This window comes from Dermacentor andersoni, chromosome 9 (genome assembly GCF_023375885.2).
Source record: "Dermacentor andersoni chromosome 9, qqDerAnde1_hic_scaffold, whole genome shotgun sequence".
NCBI lineage: Eukaryota > Metazoa > Arthropoda > Arachnida > Ixodida > Ixodidae > Dermacentor > Dermacentor andersoni.
The window spans coordinates 10748048-10763124 of NC_092822.1; the positions used below are offsets into that span (position 1 = coordinate 10748048).

At 45.4% G+C, this 15077-nt stretch overlaps 1 protein-coding gene across 1 annotated transcript in view; it reads right to left on the minus strand.

The window, feature by feature from the left end:
- The window catches only part of LOC126527459 (uncharacterized), a 203664-nt gene that overhangs the window by 56632 nt on the left and 131955 nt on the right, over window positions 1–15077 (minus strand). The window contains exons 54-60 of the mRNA XM_055068522.2: window positions 14039–14080; window positions 11702–11824; window positions 8378–8637; window positions 6435–6649; window positions 5679–5878; window positions 4042–4227; window positions 1973–2187 (exon numbers count right to left, since the gene is read on the minus strand). Coding sequence (XP_054924497.2) covers window positions 1973–2187; window positions 4042–4227; window positions 5679–5878; window positions 6435–6649; window positions 8378–8637; window positions 11702–11824; window positions 14039–14080 — 1241 coding nt within the window. The remainder of the gene's footprint in view (window positions 1–1972; window positions 2188–4041; window positions 4228–5678; window positions 5879–6434; window positions 6650–8377; window positions 8638–11701; window positions 11825–14038; window positions 14081–15077) is intronic.

Below are 15077 nucleotides of genomic sequence, written 5' to 3' on the forward strand. Positions count from 1 at the left end.
GTTATTCAAAGGAAACAGCATGCGAAGTTTCGCTTACATCGATTCCCACAAGGCGTGAGATCCGCATATCTTTCTTTTTATTTCTTTGCCGTTTTCTTGCTTACCCGCTTTTGTGTCATAAATGTTTTTCCATCATGTACACGTTGTACCCTGTCTGTCTTTGGATCCCCGAAATTCGTACCAATGGGAGGTGGTAAGTTGACCTCATTAACTTTACGCTTCTCCCCCACCGGCATGTCTCATTTCGGCCTGAAGTTGTGCATACTGTGCCAACCGAAGCATAGTTTCTCTCAGCCTTGCAGCCTATGCATGGCTGCTCCGTGCTTAAATAACCTACTTTAACTGCAGCTTTAGTGCTCTGATTTCTCACAGGCACTCATTGAGCTGCAAGCAACACGTTGGCTAAAAACTTGAGCGAGATGCTGTGTGAACACAGGCGAGTTCACCGTACGCAGCGCCAACGGCCATCGGAGAGGGATACGTGGAGCTGCTGCAAACGATCGTTTTAAGCGCGGGCCAACGCGTAATTCAACGCGCGTAATGCTATGGGGGCAAAATAATGGCCAACCTTATCACGTGCAAAAGAAGAACGGTGAACTGCCTGGCGGGATAGATTACGTAACCTTTGTGGGTGCCTCCATGGCACTATAGCATTTAAAGCACGACTACCACGGGAGCTATGCTCTTTTCTCGAAAACACGATGTAGCGGTGGTTTCGCAGTGCGTTTAGGCTTTCGTCGTCCCCTAGATCATTGGGGTTGGTCCTTTTCAATCGCTCGATTTCAAGATTGCAAATTTGCTAAGTATTTGTACTGGTGCAAGGGGAGTCAGAACCTTGTTTAGCCGATGACCATGCGATAACGAATGCAATGTTCTCATGGTACCGATATTGGAATAGGTATCTTTATATTTAAGCACAAAAAATGCATATATGGCGACAAAATATACACTAGAGGCATAGCGCGGGAAGGACGATCGACAAAGACTAGACAGGACAAGTGCTAGGCGGTGTGCTTCTAGTGTAACTATGTATTACCAATTAGCCCAAGCCTATGCTCTTCTGAAGACTAAATATACCTTTGTATAATACATAATTCTGAGTCTATATTAAATTTAGGATGTGCAATGAAGGCTACGCAAGTTAATTATTCGTCAACGTCATCAAGGCTACGTAAATTAGTCATGCGCTACGAAAATGTCATCACTGTGACTTGGATAACCGCATAGCTGCGTTTGAGCGCCCGTATGTTGACATGAGAAGCACCATCGGCTACAGAAATAAACAAGGCCGTACTTGCTTGTACTGAGAGCTCACTGCTGTGAAATGAATACTACGGGCTGCGTTAGCAAATAATAAAGTAGAAACAACGGTGCGTTTCGCACATGGAAGGCAAACGTCCAAGTTGATTGCTCCTAACACTCCTATGGCTCTTCTGCTCAAATGACTTTGTGCTCAGCTGGGTTAGTGGTGGTCAGGGAAATAGAGGCAGCCGGTTGCCGTTCACGATTGCTTGACGCAAGCGGTAGAGCCTGTTGCGCTGCATGGATATTGTAAGACAGTATTTACAGAACACGCGCGGGTCGTACTTCCAAGCAGAAATTTGCAGAATAGCAGAGAAAACTGTTAATGTCATTGCAGTGTCAACACAAAAGCTCGCCGCATGAATAAGCGTACCCTCTTCTTGCTCAGTGACTTGATTTTCTCCTTCCTGTAAATTTGGTGTTATATTGCTGAATCAGTATGTGCACATACTCGCATTCATTACCATGCAAAGGGTGCAACTAATTATTTACATTTACACACATTTGAGTCACATGCAAGAAAAAATAACGATCTGCCATAGGAGCATCTACAACTCAGAATTTCTCCTGTAAGCTTTGTACAAATTCTGCGCAAGATATCTTAGTAATTGTGCGACAAGTCAATTAACAATCCTTTTGTATGGCGACCAACGAAATCCAGTTTGCTTACCGGCGTGTGCCTTCTGATGCGTGCCACGTGATTCTTGTGCTCCACGTTGAGGCCCACGATGCAGGTGAGTCGCTCGTCGCACTTCCCGGTGACGCCGTCCACAGTGAACCGTCCCTCGGAATCGGAGACTAAGTCGAAGTGCCCACTCGACTGTAGCTGGAACTTCCAGCCGTCGAACGTCTCGATGGTCGGGTCGCCGTATCCGGTGCACACCTCTGCAGTGAGTGAGTGAGTGAGTGAGTGAGTGAGTGAGTGAGTGAGTGAGTGAGTGAGTGAGTGAGTGAGTGAGTGAGTGAGTGAGTGAGTGAGTGAGTGAGTGAGTGAGTGAGTGAGTGAGTGAGTGAGTGAGTGAGTGAGTCCGTGTGGGCGAGATAGTGAACTGGCAAAGTATTTTGTCGGAGAGCCGTATTAGTTCTTTAGCCGTCGGCATAGGTGTCTTTGAAAGGCAATGCAGAGCCATGCGCGCTCTGGGAAAAAAATGCGCTGTAAGACTAAACGTCATTTAAACAATTCCTCTTTTAAGTTATGCAGTATTGAATGCGCAGTACCATATGTGTCGCTTGTGAAAGTGCGCTGCTGATGCTTGATCAACATGCACAAACTGGGCAATGATAAGACTCTGAGTTTATATGCCTTACGTTATGAATTATCTGCTTAGGTTATTCACCTTACTGAATTTCGTTTTTCACCGTGATGTAGACCTGTCCTAAGGAATAATGTTAGGCGTATATTATTTGTTTGCCGTATGGACTGTGCTGTGTCTGAATTCAAAAATTTCTACACATTCCTTTCTCTTTGTTCTTTTTCCTGCAGAGCGCATAAAAAGGCGGATATACGTCACTTAACCAATTTTTATTAAAAATAAATTTCTCCGTTCTAGCCATCGTGGTATATTTACATATAAGAGCACACATTCACACATAATTATATAAAGCTACTAACAGAAGTGGCAATGCGAAAGCTCTTATCGTGACGTCACTATGGAAGCCCATGGTCTTATTTGAAAGCATCGCTTACAAAAACAACATGGCGGAGCGCCAAAGTTGTCTCGCATGAAGCCGCATGGGCAGTCGAGTATGCCTATGTTATTTCACGGCGTGCAGTGCGCTGACATTCTGGTATCTAAAGCTGATGTCACGCACGCACATACCTGTTGGTTATTATGGCAGTTGGAGAAGTTTGCGGTCATTGGAAAACCTGTTTTTTAAATCTACCCCTGCTGTTAGAGAAACAGACATGTGCCCCCATTTATATGTCATCTTATGTTGAATTCCAATAGTAGATTCAGATCAAGTTTCTCTGCTCTGTATGGAGCAATCCTATTTCAATGATGGAATAGGAGCGTGAGTTGTGTGTTCCAATGGCAGATTGGGACCAGGCGCCGATTCCGGGTCGCTCCGCGGAGCACAGATATTTGCTCCGCCGAAATCGACAGATTTGACCGGAAGTCCGCGTGACGTATTTCCTTCAGCCGCCTCTGCTTCCTGTCACGGTCGCCTGTTTCCGGTCGCGGGCTGCTGTGGATGACAGGGAAAACGTGGACGTTGCGTCACGTCATGCACTTGTGTTGCTGCTCCTAGATAGTGAACTCTATCTGACATTTGTTCCTGCTCCTAGTGACGCATGGAATGCTGGGATGATGCGCATGGATGGATGAACGCTATGATAAGCGCCCCCTTTGAAACGGGGGGCTGCGTTGCTCCACCACGCCCTTGTTCTCCCATCTATTCCACCTCTAGCCTAGCATCCTCACTTGATTTCCCTGTACTAAGTGCCTCCTCGGAGGCGCATGCATTCTATTCGCAGATTTGGTGAGAGTGATCTCAGTCAGATCGACGCGCTCCATTCGTAATTCGGCCGAGCTCTCATGATTTGCCATTGGAATTCAATGCTAGACATGTAAACTGATGCGAAAAATTTGATCGTAATCCTGATGGTGACACACAGAAATGTACACGTGTTGGGCAACAGTAAACGTATATAAGTGCTCAACGCTCAGAGATAAAATTCATGTTGGCCTTAGGAAAAAGATCTCGTTTGATGAGAGAAGACTAGCTTGAACAACATACTGTCGGCGCATTCGTCGGGGTTCCTGCAAATGTCGCCGTCAAGTACAGTTCCGGGTGGGCAGAAGCATCCAGGGTTGCAGGCCTTCTTACTGGCGCAGCCGACTTCGCCGTTCAAGAAATGCTGACATGTCAGCTGGCACTCCGGTCCGCAGTCAAGCCACTGCATCTCTGGTGGACAGTCCGGCACTGTGCGTGGTGGAAAATGTTGATTACTGCGCGGAAGGCGCGAACACTCGTTGAACTAACGCTCCCGTTATCACCTCTCACCCCTTTTTATTTGCGGTGTAAATTTGTGTATGAGAGGAAAGGAGTTACGAGCTCGCATAATGCAAACCAAATACTTAGATACCCTGAGAGGTTTTGAAATGCAGTGGCATCTTGTGTTGCTGTACGTAGTCAATGAGTCGCTGCTTTTGTAATATGCTGTAAACGCGAATTTCAGCTTCCCATGTACCTAATGCCATCTGGCACAGTACCTGAGCAAGTCGCTAGACAATCAATCCGTTCTTGTATGTTTTTTTATTGTTTTGGTTTTTGACAACAGCAGGGGTATTGCAGTTCACTATGCTGGATTCTGTCTCCTAGCGTTCGTAGTCAGGAGGAAAACGTTTTTACTGGGGTAACGGAAAAAAAGATTACCATTTGCGCACAAAATAGCAACTTTTTCTTAGGACTAGGTTACAGAAAGGGGAACAACAAATAACCTCGGGGATCACAAACTAACTTGCTTCGTCACTCATGGCTTGCCAAGCAGAGATGGAGGCAAAATGAAACGTGCACTCGTGAGTTTACAAGTGCTTCGAAAACTCGCCGATGTGTGTATGAAAACGCCGCTTCTAGGGACTGGGGATTTAGGCTTTATTGGAGTTCGTCCGCAATTAGTTATTTGAAGAGGTGACTTAGAGCCGAGACAAACTTTTTCCCTCGATATTTTTTTAAGTGGACGCAAGAAGCGTTTGGCGGCTTTTGGCTCAGTATTCTCTGACCAGCGTTAGTCAAGTTCTGAGATAGGTGTAACTAGAAGAATGGAACTGTTCTGGGCTGCGCGAGTCCAGTAATACTTTATTCGGTGAGTGTTTGTGAGCATGGGAGTTCAAAATTTCAGCCACGTGGGCTCCCAGTTCAAAATAACAGCCGACAATGTGCGCAACTGTTTTGTAATTAACTCTGACACCCCGGAGCAATGGCAGTGCTGTCTGTCTTCGCGACAGCAGGCGTTCCACTTACGAAAAAATCGCTGTCGCTACGAGACTGAGTTTGCCGTTAAAGGGAACGCCAACTTGCATTATAGAAATTTTCTAAGCTGTAAGGAGTCTGCATCATGAATGACAACAGCACTGCGTTTCAAAAGAAGGCAAGAATCTGTTGTTGTGAGATAAAATTCCCTGTGGCCTTCGACCTGCCTTTACAGCGACTGGTCGTGTATAATGAAACATGGCTGCACCGCTAAGGAAAACGAAACGCAAACAGGAAATGTGCAGAACAGGTGCTGGTCCTACTCATTCCGTTTTTGGGCTTCGTCTTCCTTGGCGCTTTAGCCAGGTTTCCTAATGCCACTGGTCAACTCGCCGAGCTTGCAGCAATGGTCTGGCGTTGCTGTGAGTCAGCGAAAGCTGGGCAAAGTGACGGCTGCTGACCGCATCCGTGTCGCAGCCTCCATCCCTGCAGCGCCTCGTCGCGGTTCTCGATGTTGCAGTGGGTGACCGCGTCCAGGTAGGCCTCGCAGGCGCACTCGGACTCGCTGGTGCCGTTTCCACGCTGTAGGCACTCGCACGTGGCACTGAGGCAGTTGGACAGCTGCGTGTCCAGCCCCGGACACGCGGACAGGGGCTCCTCCCTTCGAGAAGGAACGGGCCACGCATGTAGCCGTTAGGCAGGGTTCTCGCGTGCCACGGAATTTGCAAGCAACAGGAATACGCACAAGTGAAGCGTAATGACCAACTCTCTGTTTTTATTTAGTCGGAATAATGTAGCGGATTGTCGCTGCAAAGGGTTACGAGTGTCTCCTAGTCTGAGAGCGTCGATATTTTTTAAATGATGGTTCGCTAATAAATTTCTTCTTGGTTTATTTGAAACAGATTTTAAAAATCATCAGGTGGAATACGTCAAAAGGAACACATCGCTTTTGAGAAAAATCTCAGCATACAGGCAGCTAATTAAAATATTTATTTAGTTTTCTAATTAGTCGCTGTAGTGAACACGTCTCAATTGCTAAATTGAATCCGACAGCGGAGCAGTAGTGAAGTCGTGCTTGATTCTTGCACTGGCAGAACAGTAGCACCGGCGATGCAAGCGGAAATAACTTCTAGTTAGCATTTAAGCGAAAGTATATGTCCATGCGCCTATTAATCTGTCCACGTAAGCAGCCCCCGCCGGAAGAAGGTTGCACGTACCTAAGCTTGTTGCAGATGGCTGCCGCTGCTATCAACATTTCTTTCGGGCATTCAAGGGGACGACACTCCTCTCCCGCACCGGGCGTTGGCCAGCTGTCGCCGAATTCCACGACACCAGACGCTTGGCTTCCAGACGGAGTCACGAAGTCGTCAGACGGTTCACCGTTGAAAAAACCACAGAGGCCAGCCAGGGTGCCGTTCATGGAGGTGTTCACCTGAATGAAATATTCGGACACTAAGGTGATAGCCGAGTGCCCAGCTATGACAGATGAAGGTTGCCTCGATCGGCTGATTATGTAAGAGACTACACCATATCAAGTAATCATAATTAAATACGTAGCAGGCTTTTGCTGCAACAAACAAAATTTTCGCAATGAGTTCGTCGTGGAACAATTTATTTTCTGTGTTTTCGCACAGCTAAAAGAGCGTGGTAGTAAATATATCGTTACCGTCTTCTTTTTTTTCACTTTCCGCGACACTTGCTTAGTGAACGTGTGCCACTCGCACCAAAACATGTTAACGAGTATGCCAAGCTCCCAGTGAACGGATGTACATAAAATTTGGGCTCAGAGAAAAATTCGAGTCAGAGGATACTTCCCCGTGTCGTCTCGGTGGCAGGACTTTTTAAAGGCATTGCAACAGCTCCTAGGCAATGGGAAACAAAAATGTTCGAGCCGATCTTGGCATGCCTTCCGGTTTTCTCACCATTGGGAAGTGATCGTGAGAAAATACTCCTAGACATTTTGCATGAAGCAATGATTCCAACATGTCGTTAAACCTATAAATTTCTGCTCCGAGTACTCGCCTCAATCTTGAAGTTTTGATCTCTACCGTAGTGGCTATAGTGGTGCGCTGCTAAGTCCGAGGGCGCGTGATCATTTCGGTGGAGGTGAAATGCAAGAACGGCCGTGCATGGGGATACGTTAAACTCCCTCCTTTGATAACCATATCGTGATTTAGGCACGTAAGACCCTAGAATTTCAAAATTATTTACACATGAAGCTTTGTTTTTTTAACACAGAACTGGCCTTCTGTCACATGCCACATGTCAAGCTTGCTGTCAGTCAGACAAGATGCAACTTCAATCGTTAGATTATAGTTATATGGAACCCTACAGCGCAAAATCTGCATTATCATTGTCAGCGCTACAGAACTTTCAGTAGCATCAAAATACGGAGTGATGATTTACAAGTTTTACAGAATTTTGATAGATCCCTTGTGGCGCATTGCGTAATTTCATTCATTGAGCTAAGATATTAAAAAAATGCTGACATTACTTGCACGAGAAATCGAAACACATTATGAACTAATTGACAAACTTCGCTAATTACTTTGTTAATAAATTACCCTATGGCGCATTGCAATCTATAAATTGTAGCCGGTTAGCTTGCAAGCCATATCCACAAGGAATCCATTTGGAGGTTATCGTGGGTTTCGAGGTATGCGCCAACATACTGGTATAAATGTAGTTGTTCCACTTACTTTTTTGATAAAAACATTTTATTTTCGTTATTGAAGTACAAAAGTAAGTGGATAACGTATGTTTATCGACGCAAAACTTGGCAATGAATCTCTCGAAACCAGTTATTAAATAATTAATAAGTTCATTAGTGATTTTTTGTTGTTTAGTTGAATATAAGCTTACATTTCTAGTGCAAGTGATGTCCGCCTCTTTAGATATTCTAGCTCAAGGCTTGAAATTATGCTATCTGACACATGCTATTTCTTAAAACTTATGTAAAACTTAAAATGATCACCTGGTAAATTCGCATTATGACGAACGCTATGCTCCTTAAAATGCGAAAAAAAATTATCTTGTTACAAAAAAAAAAAAAATGTTATTTTTTCATGGAGTTCCACATAAAGAGAGTGAGAGTGTGCAATGAATGGCGCAGTTGGAGTTTTAAACGTTCAGTTACGACTTTGTTGGCCATGGTGCTTACCGTGACGCCAACTCGGCCGCGAACGTCAAGCTTGAGTTCGATGCTGTAGACTCGGGAGCGGAAGTAGAGTTGTTCGCCAATGTTCATGATCTCGAACTCTGGAATGCGCTCCGCCAGCAGGGGTAGCTGCTTCGCCGTGTACTCGAAGTCGTCCACGCGAACCGACAAGTCGGTGCCCAGCACGACACGGTGACCCAGCTGCTCGATCGTCACTCGCTTGGGGCAGCTGGCCTCGTCGTCCAGTGCGCAGTTTCTCTGCACTGTAAACAGGGCGTGACATGCGCTGAAGTGCACTCGACGTGTCTTTGGAGAACCTTTTAATTAACAGAACGCGTACCGTGAGAACGTTATATGCCTCAAGCTGTAACGCTCTCACGTGCAAAGCACGCAAATCTATATTTCAGTCTTTGCCTCAAGCTTAATAGCCATACGCAAATTGTATGTTTTATGTCAACCAGTGTATCGCCATTTTACTGTCTTGTGGCGTATCTCAGCGTCGTGTACGCAAAGAAAGATACCTGCTTATCAGAAAGCAAATATCTTATTCCGTCTCAATCCGTTTGTACCAAAGCAAAATGTACTTGCGGAAAGGGTTGACTAAAGTATAATTCATCGACATACAGCTCCTTTTCTGTTTTGTCGCCGCATATTGTGCTGTAGTGTATCAAGATCGAGTAGTATCTTTAGAAAATCGACTTGTTCGTTGTCTCACTCTTGCTTATTTCTTTGTGGTGAGTCTCTGAAAGTAACGCTTCAATCAGCAACGAGTCAACTCTCCCATTGAGCGCAGACTAAGAGTGAGCGTTCGGAAGCAAATTACTGCTATTTATAAATAATATTTTTACGGGATAAAGTGACCGACGTAGTTGAAGCTCGTCCATATTGATTGCAACTGGTAGAGTAACGTTGCAGACAGTCTTTCTAGGACGCGTGGACTTTGCCGACCTTTCACGCCAGCAACGGGATGACACTGAATTACTGCTGCTTATTGATTACCTGGATGGCGTGATTGTCTTGTGCGCACCGTTGGACGAAAAATTACGAAGGCTGAAAACTGTTTTTGAGGCAGTACGTTCTGCTGGTCTCACGTTGAAGCTTGAGAAGTGCCATTTCAGTTTTCACGGGCACCAGTTCCTCGGTCACGTCGTCAGTAGCCAAGGAGTCCGACCTGATCCGGATAAAATTGCTGCCTTCGCCAATTTGCCGACGCCGTCAGATAATAAGGCCGTGCGACTTTTTCTGGAACTCTGTGCATATTACCCGCGATTTATTGCGAATTTCTCGCGCACCCCATGGCCGTTAACACAGCTCACCAGTGAAGATATCCCTTTTACTTGGGGCGAAGACCAGCAGCGGGCATTTCACGAGCTCCGGCAACGCATGCAAACGCCTCCCGTGCTAGCACACTTCGATGAAGACGCCCCGACGATATTGCGTACAGACGCTAGTAATGTCGGCCTAGGGAAATTGCTCGTACAATGGCGGGACGACAGCGAAAAGGTGATCGCTTACGCCAGTAGGACGCTATCCCGAGCCGAGGCTAACTACTCCACCACTGAAAAAGAATGCCTCGCAATGGTATATGCGCAGTTCTGAAATTTCTTCCGTAGTTGTACGGTCGGTCTTTCACTGTCGTTAGCGATCCCCATTCGCTCTGCTGGCTCATTAATTTGAAAGATCCTTCCGGCCGGCTCGCACGCTGGAGTCTTAGGCTTATTGTCGCATACAAGTCGGGAAAACGGCACGCAGACGCCGACTGGCTTTCTCGGTCTCCTGTTAGGCCGGCAGCACAAGACGATGATGACACAGTCTTTCTGGGACTCGTGGACTTAGCCGATCTTTCACGCCAGCAACGAGATGACACTGAATTGCTGCCGCTTATTGATTACCTGGAAAGACAAACCAACAGCTATTTGCAAGAGGGCTGGCAGCGTACGGCTTGCGCAACAACGCCCTTTAGAAAAAGAACTTCTCACCTAGTGGTAGCAACTACTTACTCGTTGTTCCCTCATCGCTTCGACGTGAAATCTTACATGCCTGCCACAACGAACCGACCACTGGGAACTTGGGCTACACTCGCATATTGGCACGGATTCCATAGAATTACTACTGGCCGAGACTTACGGCGGTCGTTAAGCGTTACGTTCAGACATGTCGGAATTGCGAAGGTCGCAAACCACCATCCGTCAAGCCAGCCGGCTTGCTGCACCCTGTGCAAGTACCGGCCACACCATTTGCACAAGTAGACATGGATTTTTTGGGTCCCTTCACAACGCCTACTACCGGCAATAGGTGGATAATTGTCGCCACGGATTATCTCACTAGATACGCCGAGACAAGGGCTCTGCAATGGGCAACCGCAGATAAGCGGCATGATTTTTTTCTGGAATTCATCGTTTTAAGGCATAGTGCTCCCGAAGTAGTCGACACGGACCGAGGTAGTGCGTTCATGGCCAAGTTTCTGGATATCGTTCTACGTCCAAGTGGTACCGCCCACCGGAAGACAACGGCATATCACCCCCAAACAAACGGACTGACGGAACGACTAAATAGGACACTGGCTGGTATGATAAGCATGCACGTAGATGTAGAGCACAAGAACTGCGACGACGATATACCTTATGCCACCTTCGCGTACACTACGGCTCGTCAAGAGACTACTCGCAAGACACCCTTCAGTCTCGTATACCACCGTGAGGTTACGACAACATTCGACGCAATGCTCCCTCATGAATTTGCTGAAAACGAGACGGGTGCTGAAGAGATCACACAACGAGGAGAGGCAGCTAGGCAGCTTACGCGTCTGCGAATTCACGAACAACAGGATTGCGACGCAAAACGCTACAAGCTTTGGCGCAGAACGCAAAATACAACATCGGCGACAAAGTGTGGGTCTGGACACCTATTCGTCAGCGTGGGCTCTCTGGAAACCTCCTGCGCAAATACTTCGGGCCCTACATAGTTGTCCGACGCATCAGGGACGTCAACTACGAAGTCGTTCGAGACGGCTCTAAGGTCCCGAGGCCATTCACGTGTTTCGTATGAATCCGTACTATGAAGACTCACAAGACTGCGCAGTTTTTTTATCCCTGATTTAGAAGTCTCTATCATCGGGACGATGATCTTTTCTAAGAGGGGTTAAAATGGCACAACTATATACTTGGCGCAGCTATGTAGCCGCGGGTATGTGCCAGTGGGAACGAGGTTGAAGTAGCGCGGGTTTTTGGCTTAAGCGTGGTTGCCAAATACAGCACAAGCACGAAATAAATGCATGTTTCTTAGGCATAGACACGTAGAAAAGAAAACACAAGGTGGAAGAGTTACCCGAGATGCTGATGTTTCCGGCAGCAGCGTCGCGGACGAGCACGTGGTTGCAGTAGCTGTAGTCAAACTCTCGACCGTCGAACGTCTTGAAGTGATGGCCGACCAACTCGCACTCGGACTCGACTGAAAAGATGTCCGCAGGGCAGGGTCATTTCACGACAGCAATTGCGCTCTTACGAGTAATTGCTCTTTCTTATTAGGAGTAATTACTGTTTTCGTCCTCGTTAGTCCTGGACCTGTTTCTCTCCGAAAATAACAAATTCAACACGAATGAATTTCGTGACCGTGTTCTCTTTTAGTTGGCTACATTCCTTCGCATTGGTTCGGCTGGAATAAGCTTCGCAAGTGTGTTTCAATATTGCAAGCAATTTTCAAGGTGGGCAGCAAAAACGAGCATTAATTAGTTTTCGAACTACCCTGGTGTGCATTTCACTCTTCATTTACGGGCACAAAGACCGTCTCATTGTCGCGGTTGCTTCATTGGCAGGTACAGATTCGCAAATCACGCAACTGTCACTGTGCTGCTCGTCTCTGCAAGGCCACACTCTTTTTAGTGGTTTGAATTGGCCATGCGTAAAATAAAAATTGCTGGGCCTAAGTGGGTCACAACCCTGCTGGCATAAAACGTGTGACGTCAGTATGTGATACCGCTTTGAAATAGCGAACGATGGGCCTATAATGACATACTGCGGTCGTGGCATCATTACCATAGCTAAAATTATCAGCATCAGCCAGCTTGCCAAAATTGTGGTATAACATTTGGAATTGTTTCTAATTAAAGCATATACAACATGACAAAAACATGAGCCAAATATTCAACAAGAACATAATTTTGTACGGCTAATGTTCCACTCTATTGAATCCGCCGCACGTACTCTGCTGGAATTTTGAGGACCCGTATGTGTGTCCCGAATAACTCTATATGAGGAGCCAAGCATGGTAGGTGAGTTTAATTCCCACTTCCTGGCTTATTATTCAGCAAGCGCTTGTGCGCTTTTTTTCAACTTCCCAATACACTAAAACTCATCGACGCAGTCGCAAGCACTGAATATAGTGGATTGAATGACCTGGTCACGAAGCTATGATAAAACATCGCCTTTCGACAAAGAACTGTGATGAAACTGTATTCAAGTGAATCTTTCGGACGAAAATAAATATGTCACAACAAATAAATTTCCTACTTTGCCTTTCTTACTATTTCCTACTATTCACATCACTTTCTTTTTCTTCTGCATAACAGGTCCGCATGACTCATCGTTCAGCTATATCTCTGCAACAGTTATTCTAAGAAATGAGCCAGAATATCCCTACGAAGCAAAACTTATTTAGTATAATTTAAGTTTGATCTATCATTATTTTCTTCCACCAGCGGCTACGAACATGTAAGCAGTGGAAAACTGCACCAAAACAAATTTTTTTAATAATTAAGTCTTTTTTGCTGTCAGCGATAACTCGGACTAGGAGTCGCAAACATGATTTCTCTGGTCTCTCTCTCGCTCTTTGCTATTAGGTGACTGCCGCACCACACAGGGCCTAAGCACACCCACTTCATTATTTCATCGAGGGTTCTTCTGGCAAGCCTCTACCTACTAGTGCACCTTCCGTATCATCTCAGTACAAAAGTAAACTATCAGTTCTGTCACAGTTCTGAGTATATAATTATGAACAAGCACCTTTCTTTTGTTTTTACAAGAATATTTCGCACTGAAATTACCAGTTCCATCGGAGTTACTGATAGCCAAATACAGAGATAGCCTCAGCTTATTGTCAGAAGTTTGACGAACACAGTCATAGTGTCAAGCAACCGTCTACCCATAATCGCTCGAGCGTTTTCCAGTTGGGTTTCGCGATTTATCATATCTTTATGGGCACTCTAGTTACAAAGATTGATTCTTTTTTCCGTCTTGGGAAAAAAGGTTGTTTTGCATTCGTTATTTTTTGTGATAATTGTAAGTACAAAAATTACACACAGCAAGATTGTCTTCACGAGTTGCAGAATATGCTTCTGGAAGTTTTTAAAATATTTGATGGCATTCAACTTTATTTCAAAATTGCAAGAGGGAGAGCTCACTATCTCGTGCTGCCCCGTCTCTTGTACTAAGTTTGGAAGAGAGGGTGAAAGTTGTGACAGATGAGCCCATTTGTGCCTGGGCTAAAATGTTGTTCACTCTTTTGTGCTTACGAGGATAGAACTGTCTTTTTTCTTGCTTTTTCTTTTTCTTTGCTTCGCAGCGAACAATGCTAACCGTATTTTAGGCGTGAGTTGACTGAGTTACGTTTATGCCCCTATTTTCAGCAGTCGACGTTTATTCGGCTAAAGGTGAATGGGGTGCTTACCGATTGGAGGTGGAGCGGTTGCAGGAGGCGGGACACCGGACTCTGAAACATAGAGATCACCGTCTTCGTCTGTGTGAGCAAGTGAGACCGCTGTCGAGATAGGGACCGACAAACCAGGATCATCACGCGCTGGATATATCTTTAGTCAGCGAACTTTTCATATTGCCCGGAGTGCGCTCTTATTCGCTTTCGCTTTCTCGTCGTTATAAGCGGCTGACTGAGAATTCCCTTCTGAATATTTTCAGTCTGATTAGAGTTTATTCGTTCTCTGCACAGGGATATTAGCTTGAACTACGAAGTACGATCCCATATTGGTTTGAAATTAGCAATTATTTGATTCTCTATTTCAAGCGAAGAAATTTTAGCCGAGCTTCACAAACCGTAAGACAAGTAATTTATTTTCTGTACGCAAGATGTATGCTAGATTATGAGTGTGCGATTTGGGACTTTCATCATCGATAGACTACAAACAGTGCAACATATCAAGCTGCCAGATTTGTTTGTAGTAACTGAGATTCTCGCGTACTTCTGATATAAAAATGACATTAGGATAGGCATTGCGGACAGTAAGAAGGCAAAAACTACGACTTAAATTTCTTCACAGTATCTATTCGAATCCGACGACCGTTAATGCCAGAGAATACCTCTTAGAACCGGAGCACCTCACATTTCGCCGAGATAATTCAGAGGAAATCTAAGAATATCCGTACAAACATACACTTCTGGTAGTTCGTTTTTTTAAAAGAACAATACAGGGATACAATTAAAAGGGAATATATTTGGGAATGTAGGTTATTCATCGTGGCACAAGTAACATAGTGCGGTAAGGACGAGGGAAAAGTCGATACAGGACAAGCGCTAACATTCAGCAAAATGTTTTTGCGGATCCTGAGACTATATATACACCCATTCGCAGAGAGGAGGAAGGTACACTGCCACGTGCCCACTATGTCACAAATTCAAGTTCGTTTTTTTTTTTTTTTTTTGATAAAGCCACTGACGCCCAACTGATGCAATCATCTCCTGCCCGTGTGATCTC